This window comes from Staurois parvus, unplaced genomic scaffold (assembly GCF_062004578.1).
Source record: "Staurois parvus isolate SC_StPar_1 unplaced genomic scaffold, SC_StPar_1.0 ptg000376l, whole genome shotgun sequence".
Lineage (NCBI taxonomy): Eukaryota > Metazoa > Chordata > Amphibia > Anura > Ranidae > Staurois > Staurois parvus.
This window is the reverse complement of record NW_028318172.1, coordinates 285,860-299,879: the sequence shown is the minus strand read 5'-3', so window position 1 is coordinate 299,879 and position 14,020 is coordinate 285,860. Positions and strand designations below refer to the sequence as shown.

The following is a 14,020-nucleotide window of genomic DNA, read 5'->3' as shown; positions in this document are numbered from 1 at the left end:
TGAACATATCTGCCATCTTTTTCTTATTTGGTACTTGTAGTTCACTTTCAGATATTTCCTCTCCACATTCTCTGATATTTGTTGGCTATTATGCTTTATTCCCAGGGAGAGTCTCGGGCTAGCTTCCAAGCTCGTTTCCAGCTCACTTTTATCACCGATATCTTGAGATCTTTCTGGCGTCACATTACCTTGAGACGTATATTTTTTTATCGTGCCTACTTGGGACCCCTTTAGCCCACTACTTTTAACGTTTTTATTCTTCATCTCTTCTGTGGGTTTTATTCAGTTAAATACAGGAACCACCTTGGTTTAACAGCTACAGACCAGGTATCTAGATTTCAACACGTACTTATTTTCCACTTTCCCACTATGCTCTCCTTCTTCTTCCAGGGCTGCTAGTTCCTCTTATACTCAATCTTCCCCAGGGAGTCTACCCCTCTTTAAACATACAGTAACCATATAATCACAGTTTGCTAGGTCGTGCTGCTCACACTCACCCTCTGGTTGCTTTTCTTCTGGTGAGGCAGCCACGAGCCACCAGCTGCTAGCTTCAGCTTCCCACTGCTCTCTTCAGGGGGACTCCTCTGGGTCTTCTTCCTCAGACCCTACTCCCCTGTGTATAAACTTAACACACACGGGGAGCAGGTCATCCATTAAACAAGTGGCTTCTCCTGTATGTTGCAAGGGGGGAGCGAGGGGGGAGCGAGCTGGCGTCCTCACTCTCACTTCAGATGCCGGCTGGCTTTCTCCCCTTCCCAGTAGTGCTCTGCGGTTTCCCACGTGTCTGCTCCGTGACTCCCCGCTCTTCCAGCAGCCCCGCACGTCAGTCCGGACCTCCTGCAGCAAGCCCCGCCGCCCAGCACACCTTCCTCTCTCCACTCCCGGGCCGCCGGACCCGCTCTAGAGCTGTCGCTCGTGCGTAAGTCCCTGGGTCACTCTTGTGCAGGCATCTGGGATGGTGTAGGTGATTCGGAGAGCACCCGCTCCGTGCTCTCCTACGCCGCCATGACAAGGCTCCTCCCCTCCATCCCCCATCGCTTCTCAGTTCTTTTAACCACATGACTGTTGAAACCCATGTCCGAATGCATATGGGCATTTTAGACTCTGTTATTCCCACCTTATTCAGATACAAAAAAGTAGGGAAAGCCCCCAAAAAAGCAGATACCAAATGTCACCCAAATAATATGACTACTATCAAAATTCTTTATTAGCGATGTTACACAATTATAGATATATGGAAAAAACATCACATCAGTATGGTATTATATATAGATAAAAATTTACATTAAAAATTGGCAACGTTGTCAGTGGATAAAAACACAGAGTCTGGACTCCGACATAACAGCTATAAATAAATTAGTCACCAAAACGTTTTAAGCACAATGGATTACTCTCCTGCTCAAAAAAAGCATTAATGATTAGAAGGCAAAGTAGATGTGCATCAATGGGGAGTTAACCAGAGCAAAAGAATCCAATGGTGACCACTCATATTGCAGTTGAACAAACATCGATTCACAGCATCAGAAAATAGAAGCAAAGTAAAGCATACCAAAGTGCAAGCAGTAATAGTATTACTGTTAAGTTAATCTGGTAAGCAAACAAGGGGCATTGAAGGTGGCTACAGGCTGAGCAAAAGATAAGTAGTAGGTCAGAAAAATCAGTCAGTTACAGATTAATACAGCTGTAGCTCCATAGGAGTAATTTCATTCACTTACATGAGGTTACCCGAGTCCAGCCAAAATATGGCAATTCACTGCTTGTGAGTCCTGACAGATCACAGGAATAGTTACCACAAAAAATGGAACAAATTATATTATGTCACTCATTCCTACTGCTGTTCTCTCTGTCATTGCAACCTAGCTTGGCATTATGGCAAGCAGTGCATCTACGTTCCCTGTATGGTCTGGGACCTCAGGCTGAATTCTCCAAGTATTACAACTATTACAGGTTTCCCCACTAGCTGTCTGAGTTAGGAGGCAGCATAGACGGGAACTGCAATTGTGGGTTATTATGAAAGCAGCAGGTGATTTACTGCTGTTTTAAGGCTTTTATTAGGTTTGGTTGGGTATGCAGTGCAACTCTGGCTGTCACCCGGGAATTAAAGTATACTTATGGGTTGATAAATCTATGTTGCAATGATGACCCCAGGACACATTGTCCCTTTTAAACTATTCATTAGCCTGCCTAATTTATTCTTTTCTTGTTTCTTTTTTTTTGTGTAACCATTTTTATCATATAGAAAGTCAAATACGCTAACAATGGTCTGTTGTAACACAAAGCTATGGCAATATGATAAGGTTTTGCTAGTTATTTTTCTTATGTTTAGAGCACATAATTGTTCATTGCTGTACCTGGATGACTGTTCAATGCCATTTACTTTATTCTACCTTTTGTGTGTGTAATATTTTAGGCAGAACAGTACACAGTCTAGTCAGTAATTTACAAAAGGAAAACTTATAAATGACACGAAAGTTTAACAATCAGACCACAAATAACTTATTTAAATAAGATGTATTGTCATTTGCTTAAAATCACTGGCATACTGTATATGTAATTTTTTTTTTTCAGATAAACCTTTTGTAGACTTATTTGTGTGGAAGAGAGTTCATCCACACCTAGGGTAGACTTTGTGTTCAGGGTTTTTTTTTGTATTTATAGTCAAATCAAAAGACTAAACGTAATCATCCTTGGTTGGAGTGAGGGGTTCTTGAGAGTGGTGGGGTGCTACGGAGGAAACGCTTCTGGCTGCCAACTGGCTCCCATAGGCGATCCAATTGCTTGGAAGGAGGCTGGGAGCCTGAGGCCCGCACCTGGCTGTTGGAGGCTTCCCAAGGGGAAGGGGGGGGGAAGGACATCAGGTGAAGTGCCTCAGAAAGTCGCCTGGGCCTTCTTCAGGTTATGAATGACATGGCTCTGGCCTTGATAAGCAAAGGTAAGGTGGAACGGGAAGCCCCAGGTGTACTTTATGTGGTGATTCATCAGGACCAAGGTAAACGGCTTTCTGCATGGTAGAGGGAACAAGATCGACAAAGAGCTGGTATTTGTGCCCTTGTAAGGACAGATCAGGCTTGTCGCGTGCCGCTTTAAAGAGAGTTTCCTTTGGTAGCGGAGGCCTGCTTCATTGCTGTTCTGCACCCATCTGGACCACCGGAGTTGTAGGAGGTGGTGTGCCTGCACAAAGGCATCACCGCATGGCCATCTTGGTTCGCTGCTCACGAGCGCCCCATTAAGTGTTTTAAGCAAAACCACCTGCTATCAAGAAAAGGCTGGAAAGCCTTGTGTGAGTTTCCCGAGGGATGTTTGTGATGTCCTATGACCGGGGTCATGAGTGAAGCTGATAGATCACTCAAACTGTAACTCTTGACTAAGAATAAAAGTTTGATAGTGCTACCCATCAATGAATGGCAGTAAACAGGTCTTGGAACCTCCTCTCTAAGCCAAGGTAGGCACTTGCATGACAACTCAGATGTTGTTTACTCTAGCTGAACCCATTGCTTATTATGGCCATGTGTACGCCATTCTTTGACTCTAGCCATGTAAACAGCCTTGTGGCATTTCAGGGGTTCAGGGAATTCCAACCCTCCCATTTCCCTAGGTTGTGTCAGGAAGGCATCACTGAGATTTCTGTACCCAAAGAAAATTACAAAACTCACTGAGTCTGTTTGAGGAATATCTTCAGTACTAAGTCAGGCAATGTTTGGAGAAGTTAAAGGAGTGTGGGAAGAATGTTCATTTGGATACTGATCCTCCCGAATCAAGAAAGTGAACCAGATGACCATCTCCAGAGGTCTTGTTTCATTTTAGATAAGAGCGTGGAAAGTTTGCAGCAAAGATTTCCTTAATGGAACACGTAGGTAAATTCCTAGATAGGTGATATGGTGTTGGGCCCAACAGAAGAGGAAATGCGATATGATGTTTTTTGGGTTCTTCGTGGGACTTTAAAATAAACCCCTAAAGTAAGCTATAAATATTAAAGTTGGAGAGTTCAACATCATTTCTAGGCTCAGCAAGAAGGTTGGGAAAAGTGGTAACCAAGGTAAGTGACAAAAAATAGTAAGTCTGGTGTATCCTGCTACTTTGTGCTCATTAGATGGAAATGACATGAAAGTAATGTTAGGGTTAGCTCTAACATAGCACAATAACAGTTTCAAAATAATAATAAAAATAAGCAGGTAGAGGGCCCCTCTGTCTTGTCCTGTTTTGCAGATCAATTCTGTTCAAATAGACATCATTCAGTTTCACTGTCGCAGAGGGATGAGAATATAATTCCTATAACCAGTTTCCTAGTTTCCCTCCAACCTTTAAGTATTGCAACACAGTCTTCCTAAAAATTCAATCTACTTGATTAAACACTTTTTTAGTGTCGGTCAAAAGGAGGATGGTAAGGGCCATATGGATAATGTTGAGATCCCTAGCCGTGTTATCTTATGCTTACCTATTCGAGCCAAAACCTATGTGGTTATTTTGCATTATCCTTTGAACTATCAGAAGCAATCTTTTTGCCAAACTTTTAGTAAAATGTTTTAGGTTTACTTTTTTTTGGAAATAATGCCGAGTATTGGGGAGTAGGTAAGTGGCCATTATAAATTCAGTTGGGTTACAGTATTTTTTTGACACATACTGTAGCTCCTCTTTTCATTTTTACTAATGTTGCTTCCTCTTCTAGGCGACCTATGCAGTCAGCAATGATAAAGGATGGTCTCATCGACTGGCTTGTACAGGAGCTGGAAGACACTGATCATCTGTCTGACTACACAGTGACTTACTCTATGGCCTTGCTTATGAACCTCTGCTTACGTAGTGCGGGTGTGTGTGTTTATATAGTACAGCTGTACAATAACTATGTTACATGAAGATTATTTATGGAAATAAATATCTTTGTTTCTGTAATTTATTAGTGAATCTGCAAATATTACTTATGATTTTTTTTTTTTCCAATAATGTTTGTCACAAACAGGAAAGAATGCGTGTGCCAAAAATGCAAGCCATGTTCTCAGAGTGCTGTCTGACTTGCTTGGTCATGAAAACCATGAGGTACTTGTCTCAAAAAAGTATGTATGTATATTTGTGTATATGTATATAATACATATAGCATATCCTGTTAGGGAACACAAAAATGTAGATTATTCTAGGGAATAATCAATTAGATTTCCATCCAATGCTCATAACTCACAAGATCTAGGACACAGTGGATGCATGGTTTCACCAGACGGGAGAGTAAAGAAAAATCTGCAACAGGGACACAGGCAGGAATAAAACTCTAATGGGTTCTAGCTCTATTCCGCAAAAAGCCTTTTTATTTGTCTGTGCTGCTTCTAGAGAGACCCTTTCACTTTCTGTCTGATCAAATTTGTCAGCGGGACAGAGAGTGAGGGGAAATCTGTCTAGTGGAGTCCTGGATAGCACTAAAACCCAACAAGGCTTTTAATCCTTCTCCAATATATCCAAAACTAAAGCAAAACACTTGACACACACTTTAAAGAGACGCTGTCACTACCTCATGGATATTCGTACTTAGCCACTTGCCTACAGGGCACTTATACCCCCTTCCTGCCCAGGCCAGTTTTCAGCTTTCAGTGCTGTCGCAGTTTGAATGACAATTGCGCGGTCATGCAGCACTGTACCCATATGAAATTTTTATCATTTTTTTGAGAGAGAGCTTTCTTTTGGTGGTATTTAATCACCTCTGGGTTTTTTATTTTTTTGCTAAACAAACCAAAAACAACTGAAAATGTTGAAAAAAAAAAAACATTTTATCTTAGTTTTTGTTATAAAATTTTGTAAATAAGTGATTTTTGTCCTTCACTGATGTGCGCTAATGAGGCTGCAGTGATGGGCACTGATAGGCTGGACTGATGGGCACTGATAGGTGGCACTGATGGGCACTGATGGGCACTGATGAGGAGACACTAGTAGGTGGCACTGATGAGCATTGACAGGCATCACTGATGGGCACTGAAAGGCAGCACCCATATATGGCACTGATAGGCGAAACTGACTGGCACTGTTAGGCGGCGCTGATAGGTAGCACTGATGCGCACTGATAGGCAACACTGACTGGCACTGATAGGTGGCACTGATTAGCAACACTGATAGGTGGCACTGACTGGCATTGATAGGTGACACTGAAAGGCAGCTCAGATGGGTACTGATAGGTGGCATTGATGAGGCACTGATGGGCACTGGCAGGTGGCATTGATGGGCACTGACTGGTGGCACTGCTGGGGCTACACTGATCATCAGTGCACTGATGATGAGTGTAGATGTCCCCTCCGAGGAATGGTGATTACCGGCTCTCCTCTCTTCTCGAGCTGTCAGCGTGACAACTCGTGAGGAGAAAAATGCCGGTAAACGGCATTTCCCTATTTTACATTCGATCAGCTGTGATTGGACACAGTTGATGACATGACCAAGCCAACATCTTGATCGGTGATCCACTGTGTCCGAGGGACACTGCGCACCACCAATCGCCACGCTCCGTGTTTAGAGTGGGAGGACGTCATATGACCAAATGACGTCATATGACGTCCTCCCAGAACGAGAGAACCACCTTGCGCCGTCATAACCTTATATGGTGGGTGGGAGGCGGTTAAAGTGGTTGTAAACCTCAGACATGAAATATGAACAAAGCATATCCATCTATAGTGTGTACTTGTTTAATTGTGGAGCACTAAGCATCATTTCTGTCTGCTGCCTTGTTCCTCTGCTAGCAGCATGAAGGGGGGAAACTCCAGCAGATGGACAGCCTCAGCTCTGTTCCTTTGTGCAGTGTGGAAGGATGTGTCCATTCCTTTAAATTCTCCTCACTGAGCTCTGCAGTGTGTAACTTTACCTGTCCGTCTCCTTTTTTCTGAACTCTCAAACAAGCTTTATATAAGTGCTCTTTGAACCGATGTAGAGAAGAGAAGACTGCAGGTAAACAGATACAACAATTAATGGGGATATGGTTAGAGATGGGAACCTAAGAGGTCTCGAGATCCTTGCTAGAAGGATTTACTGGTACCACACCCCTTATTTGTAAGACACTGCAAATGAAACCCTAACTAAAAAAGTTAATGGGGTTTTAAAAGTACCACACCTTACAATGAAAAAATCAAAAATTGGTGTAACAATAACCACTTCTTTAATAAAAAGCAGCCACCAGAATGGTGGAATGTAACATATAGACCTACTACTTTTAAAAAAAGCATACCATGCTTGAAATAAAATTGACAGAAAATACTACAGAAAATGGCCTAATGACACATACAGCAAATTGACATATCCTTGTACAAATTGATCCTTTGTTGATTACTCCGACTCGTTTCATAAGACACAGCCCGCTTCCTCAGGGAGACAAGGTATCCATTTCTAAAATTAAACAAAAGTATGCCCAAAACATACCATAAGTGCATAACACATTACAATGATATTACATAGATATGACATGAACATTATTAGCATTTACTGGTTGGTGATATTAGTGACTTCGTATAAGGCCAATGGAAAAAACACGAGCATCTGATTCAGACATTGATGGAGGAGACCCCTCAACCAAAGATATCAGTATCCGCCAGTCAGGTAAAATCATCGAACCGTAATGAGAAGCTGAAACATCCTCAAAAAATCACTGAACTGAGCCTCAGGGCATTCCAAACTACACCCCTACTCCCCAAACTAGTTCTACATCCAAGCCCTAAAGAAGGGGGGACAACATTAAAAAACTGGGGAACAGATGGGCCCCTCTCTGGCCCTGCCGTTACTCATGCTGCTGGCTCTAAGGCTTCCCCAGCCGCTACCAGGAGGATGAGTTACATCAGGACATGGGAGGGGGCACAGAGGCAATTTTTAGGTCAGATCTTCTAGCTGCTATATCATGTCTATGACTAGCATTAAATTGAATCTTCTTTGGAAAACTGTTTCCTTTATTATCTAGTTCACTTTTTGGCCAGTACTGTGTAAGAAAGGAATTGTATCAGCTTGCCTATACAACAGTACATCTTTCTGTCAGTCTCATATATACAGTTGTGCTCAAAAGTTTACATACCCTGGCAGAAATTGTGAAATTTTGGCATTGATATTGAAAATATGACTGATCATGCCATAAAATGCTTTTATTGAAGGATGATGATCATATGAAGCCATTTATTAAATAGTTGTTTGGCTCCTTTTTTTAAATCATAATGATAACAGAAATCCCCGAAATGGCCATGATCAAAAGTTTACATACCCTGGAATGTTTGGCCTTGGTACAGACACACAAGGTGACACACACGGGTTAAAATGCCAATTAGAGGTTAATGTCCCACATCTGTGGATTTTTAAATTGCTATTAGTGTCAGTGTATAAATAGTCAATGAGTTTGTTAGCTCTTACGTGGAAGCACTGACTAGGCTAGATACTGAGTCATGGGGATCCGAATGAGCTGTCAAAAGTCCTGCGTAACAAGGTAATGGAGCTTTATAAAGATGGAAAAGGACATAAAAAGATGTCCAAAGCCTTGAATATGCCAATCAGTACTGTTAAATCACCTATTAGGAAGTGGAAAGTTCGCGGATCTCTTGATACCAAGCCAAGGTCAGGTAGACCAAGAAAGATTGCAGCCATAACTGCCAGAAGAATTGTTTGGGATACAAAGGGAAACCCATAGGTAACCACAAGAAAAATACAGGCTGTTCTGGAAAAAGACAGTGTGGTGGTTTTGAAGGAGCAAAATATGATGACACTTGAACAAAAATTATCTGCATGGTCAAGGTGCCAGAAAGAAGCCTTTACTGCATCAATGACACAAAAAGGCCTGGTTAGGCATGTCAAGGTGTTGTCAGGCATATTGTAACTGGGCTTTTTTGTGGCATTGGTGCAGTAAAAGCTTCTTTCTGGCACCTCGACCAAACAGCTAATTTTTGTTCAAGTATCACCGTATTGTACTCCTTAAAAACAACCACACCATCTTTTTCCAGAGCAGCCTGTTTTTCTTTGGAGGTTGCCTGTGGGTTTTTCTTTGAATCCCGAACAATTCTTCTGTCAATTATAGCTGCAATCTTTCTTGGTCTACCTGACCTTAGCTTGGTATCAAGAGATCCCTGAACTTTCCACTTCTTAATAGGTGATTTAACAGTACTGATTGGCATATTCAAGGCTTTGTATATCTTTAAATGTCCTTTTCCATCTTTATAAAGTTCCATTACCTGGTTACGCAGGACTTTTGACAGCTCTTTTCTAATCCCCATGGCTCAGTATCTAGCTTAGTCAGTGCTTCCTTGTAAGAGCCAATAAACTCATTGGCTATTTTTATACACAGACATTAATTGCAATTTAAAAAGCCACAGATATGGAACATTAACCTCTAACTGGCATTTTAACCCATGTGTGTCACCTTGTGTGTCTGTACCAAGGCCAAACATTCCAGGGTATGTAAACATTTGATCATGGCCATTTGGGGATTTCTGTTATCATTATGATTTAAAAAGGAGCCAAACAACTATTTGATAATAAATGGCTTCATATGACCATCATCCTTCAATAAAAGAGCATTTTATGGCATGATCAGTCATATTTTCAATATCAATGCCAAAATTTCACAATTTCTGCTAGGTATGTAAACTTTTGAGCACAACTGTATGTCCTAGTAAAGATTTTACAGGTTGTAAACTTGCACAATTTCTGCTACCATCCTACAGATTCGTCCCTATGTAAATGGAGCTCTCTATAGTGTCCTTGCTGTTAACTCGATACGAGAGGAAGCAAGAGCGATGGTAAGATTCCAATAGAAAAGGCTATGTTTGTTGTGCCCAAATGCCCTTAATTTTTTAACATTGTATGTTGCATTGGTAAATTATATAACCGTGTTTGAGTGGGGTTACACAAACCTGTGTGCATACTCACAAAGCTAATAAAGCATTTGTTTTGTGTAGAGTAAATTATACCTGGTTACTCCTTCCTTTAGCTGTCCCTCCCATCTTCTCTCTGTCCTCATTGAAGTCTGAGATTGTGCAGACCAGCTGGTGTCCTCTACTGAGCTTGTTCATATTTCAGTTCTCTTATAAGCTCTTTATTTCCTCCTGTTTCTTATCTGTGCAGCCCACGTGACTGTATAGTCACACATGTGAGCATATACACAGTTCTTCCTCCATGTCCTCCTATTGCTAAACTCTTTGGGGGGCAGGATATAGTATACTGATTGATTGAATTCATTAAGAAACTCACAGAAATCTTAGTTTAAATATAAAGCAGTAATAAATATGTCAAATGTAATTGCTATTACCTGTAAAGTAAAAAAGAGCCTTGGATATAGATGCCATCTGAACAAAATGTGAGCTAGTGTCAGTCGTGTTTGACTCCACCTACACCATATTAATGCACAAAAAATACACATTGATGTTCAATAAAGATTTATAAGAGGCTGTAAAGCAGTTTATTTATAATTCAATTTTAATTGCTCCTCTGAAACAGTTTTTTTAGTCATGTGACTAATTAGGGCTGTAGAGAGCCTACATCAGTAATCTAAAAGTAATAGATAAGAGTAATAAAAGTCCCTTCCAAGGATCTTTTCCTGCAGATGCCAAATAACAGGGAAAGATCATGTGAGTGCTGCAGGAATACGGTACTTGGAGGATTTGAAAAAAACAAAAAACAAAATGCAGTGGTATGATATGCACTATATTGCCAAATGTATTGGGACCCCCCTCCAAATCATTGGATTCAGGTGTTCCAATCACCTCCATGGCCATAGGTGTATAAACTCAGGCACCTAGGTATGCAGACTGCTTCTACAAACATTTGTGAAAGAATGTGTTGCTCTCAGGAGCTCAGTGAATTCAAGCGTGGTGCCGTGATAGGTTGCCACCTGTGCAATAAGTCCATCCGTGAAATTTCCTTGCTACTAAATATTCCACGGTCAACTGTTAGTGGTATTATAACAAAGTGGAAGCAGCTGGGAACAACAGTATCTCAGCCATGAAGTGATAGGCCACATAAAATGATAGAGCGGGGTCAGCGCATGCTGGAGCGCACAGCTAAAGACCTCCAAACTTCATGTGGCCTTCAGATTAGCACAACAGTGCATAGAGAGCTTCATGTAATGGGTTTCTTTGGCCGAGCAGCTGCATCCAAGCCTTACATCACCGCCATTGGAGTCTAGAGCAGCAGTGACGTGTTCTCTGGAGTGACGAATAATGCTTCTCTGTCTGGCAATCCAAAGGACGTGTCTGTGTTTTTATAGTTGCCAGGAGAACGGTACTTGCCTTACTGCATTGTGCCAAGTGTAAAGTTTGGTGGAGGGGGGATTATGTTGTGGGGTTGTTTTTCAGGGGTTGGGCTTGGCCCCTTAGTTCTAGTGAAGGGAACTTTTAAAGCATCAGCATACCAAGACATTTTGGACAATTTCATGCTCCCAACTTTGTGGGAACAGTTTGGGGATGGCCCCTTCCTGTTCCAACATGAATGCGCACCAGTGCACAAAGCAAGGTCTGTAAAAACATGGATGAGCAAGTTAGGGGTGGAGGAACTTGACAGGCTCGCACAGAGTCCTGACCTCAACCCAATAGAACACCTTTGGGACGAATTAGAGCGGAAATTGTGAGCCAGGCCTTCTTGTCCGACATCGGTGCCTGACCTCACAAATGTGATTCTGGAAGAATGGTCAAACATTCCCATAGACATACTCCTAAACCTTGGGGACAGCCTTCTCAGAAGGGTTGAAGCTGTTATAGCTGCAAAGGTTGGGCCAACTCAATATTGAACCCTACAGACTAAGACTGGGATGCCATTATAGTTCATGTGTTTGTAAAGGCAGGTGTCCCAATACTTTTGGCAACAAAGTGTATTTATGTGAATGATTTATGGCAATTAACTCTTCTCTGTTTAGTATCACTTTAAGCGCAGACAAATTAAATAATACTCAAAGACATAGTTCCCCTTTATCAATACAGTGCTTGTAAATAAAAACAAACTGTGTAGCTTTCACCAAGGTTGGATAATACCCTTGCTATAGGTGTAGGCCATTTACAAACTTCCTGAGGCCTGACTTAAAAAGCCACCACAGGAGAGAGCTTACAAATATTGAGCAGTATATTTGTATAATGTTATTGCAGCTGGTAAAAAAAGATTTAGCGGTTTGCCTACGAATGCTTATTCCTGATTTACAGATTATTTTCTTTGAGATTCACCTAGCTGTACAAATGTTGCCTGCACTGGTGAATCATTTGCATGCCACCCTATCCTACATAAACACACTTAACTCCAAAACTCACTTTCTGGCTCTCTGTGGAATAGCTCTGTCTCTGGGCACACAGATTTCTTGGTAGTTTTTGAGCTTTCCATCTGATTTTAACCACAGTACTATCTCCACGTGATTTCATATATTTCCTTGTTTTTTTGCAACAGAAGTTTCAAAAATGTAATGTAATGTGAAGTGACTTACTGTAGATCATTGCATTGTGAGTCAGAGTCATTTTCAACTGATTCTATACCAGTTACAATTATTTGAATTTTTATTAAAAAAAAGGGAAAAGTTTAAAACTTTGGGTGGCAGATTGCTGCGGTTGAAATCTCCCATCTTCTAATAAATTTGCCAAGAATATGGTCTGAATAAATGATCATTAATTTCTTTTTTACCACAGAGATACAGTCAGGTCCATAAATATTGGGACATGGACACAATTCTAACATTTTTGGCTCTATACACCACCACAATGGATTTGAAATGAAACGAACAAGATGTGCTTTAACTGCAGACTGTCAGCTTTAATTTGAGGGTATTTACATCCAAATTAGGTGAACGGTGTAGGAATGACAACAGTTTGCATAGGTGCCTCCCACTTGTTAAGGGACCAAAAGTAATGGGACAGAATAATAATCATAAATCAAACTTTCACTTTTTAATACTTGGTTGCAAATCCTTTGCAGTCAATGACAGCCTGAAGTGTGGAACGCATAGACATCACCAGACGCTGGGTTTCATCCCTGGTGATGCTCTGCCAGGCCTCTACTGCAACTGTCTTCAGTTCCTCACAACAATAAAGCAAGAGCAAGCCACCAAAAATGACACTAATTGTTAATGTCATAAGCACATCTCCGACTCACTTATACAAGTGTGGATACATAAACCCAGGGGACAGCATACTAAACAATATGATAGTGTGACAAGAACACGCCTATCTGAAAAAGAAGGTTTCTAAAAGATCCACGCGGAGTAGTATGAATACAAATGAATTTAACAATACTTTATTTGATCACATAGATCATGGGGAGGTTAAACATGAGCACGGTGTACATATGAAAAAAATAAAATCATGTTTAAAAACACTTAGCGTCTTCAATTTAGGGTCATCTTAGCCAACAGAGCACCATATAAGGCAGAGTAGTGTAATGATGGAATAGTTATCCTGGATTTCCGTAGGTTTCCTGCTTAATATTTGTGTGAACCGTATATTCAGTGGGTGTGTTCCCAGTATATGTCAGGGACCTCCTGGAATGTACAAGCTGGAACACAAAAATACATGGTATGTATCTAGCAATATGGAAACCAAATCACATCCAAAATTTACCAGGCCTCCCTCCACAATAGTCAATGGATACTGCTGTTACCTTCTCAAAGGTGAGACTATCATACCCGCCTCTCAAATGTAGGGACTTCCTGGATAGCCACCCCAAATGGAACAAGGTCCACAGTACCAAATGATTCTGAGGATATATATAGAAAAAGATAATAAATGTGTAGATCATGGGCATCAGGTAACCCCGAAAACAAAACACACATGGAGATGTGGATATATTACCATCAATGAGGATCAAGAAGACTCCTGTCGACTTGAACTAAGATCAGGTCCTTGATGCTTTTCCAAAAATGCATATGGGGGTGAGGGACCAGGTATACACGATGCGTGGATTTCAAACACATATAGTGTGTATATAGCATATAGCAGGCCGTAGATACCTGAATTTAATATACCCAGTAAAGAGTTTCCAAAAATTGCTCAATTTGAGAAGGTTATTTGCGGTTTTATAAGGATGTGGCTATGTCACAGCAAAAAGATACCTG

The 14,020-nt window shown here is 41.2% G+C and overlaps 1 protein-coding gene and 1 long non-coding RNA gene across 4 annotated transcripts in view; one reads left to right on the top strand and one right to left on the bottom strand.

Annotated features, from left to right (window-relative positions):
* Nucleotides 1–14,020, top strand: part of ARMC9 (armadillo repeat containing 9) — a 207,083-nt gene that overhangs the window by 151,607 nt on the left and 41,456 nt on the right. For all 3 annotated transcript variants that reach the window (XM_089685434.1, XM_089685436.1, XM_089685435.1), the window contains 3 exons: nt 4,667–4,806; nt 4,958–5,034; nt 9,660–9,734. In XM_089685434.1, the coding sequence (XP_089541560.1) occupies nt 4,667–4,806; nt 4,958–5,034; nt 9,660–9,734 (292 nt within the window). The remainder of the gene's footprint in view (nt 1–4,666; nt 4,807–4,957; nt 5,035–9,659; nt 9,735–14,020) is intronic.
* Nucleotides 13,188–13,664, bottom strand: LOC149456073 (uncharacterized). The gene is made up of 2 exons (XR_016313959.1): nt 13,567–13,664; nt 13,188–13,461 (listed from the first exon to the last, which is right to left on the bottom strand). It is a non-coding gene; the product is annotated as an uncharacterized LOC149456073 (long non-coding RNA).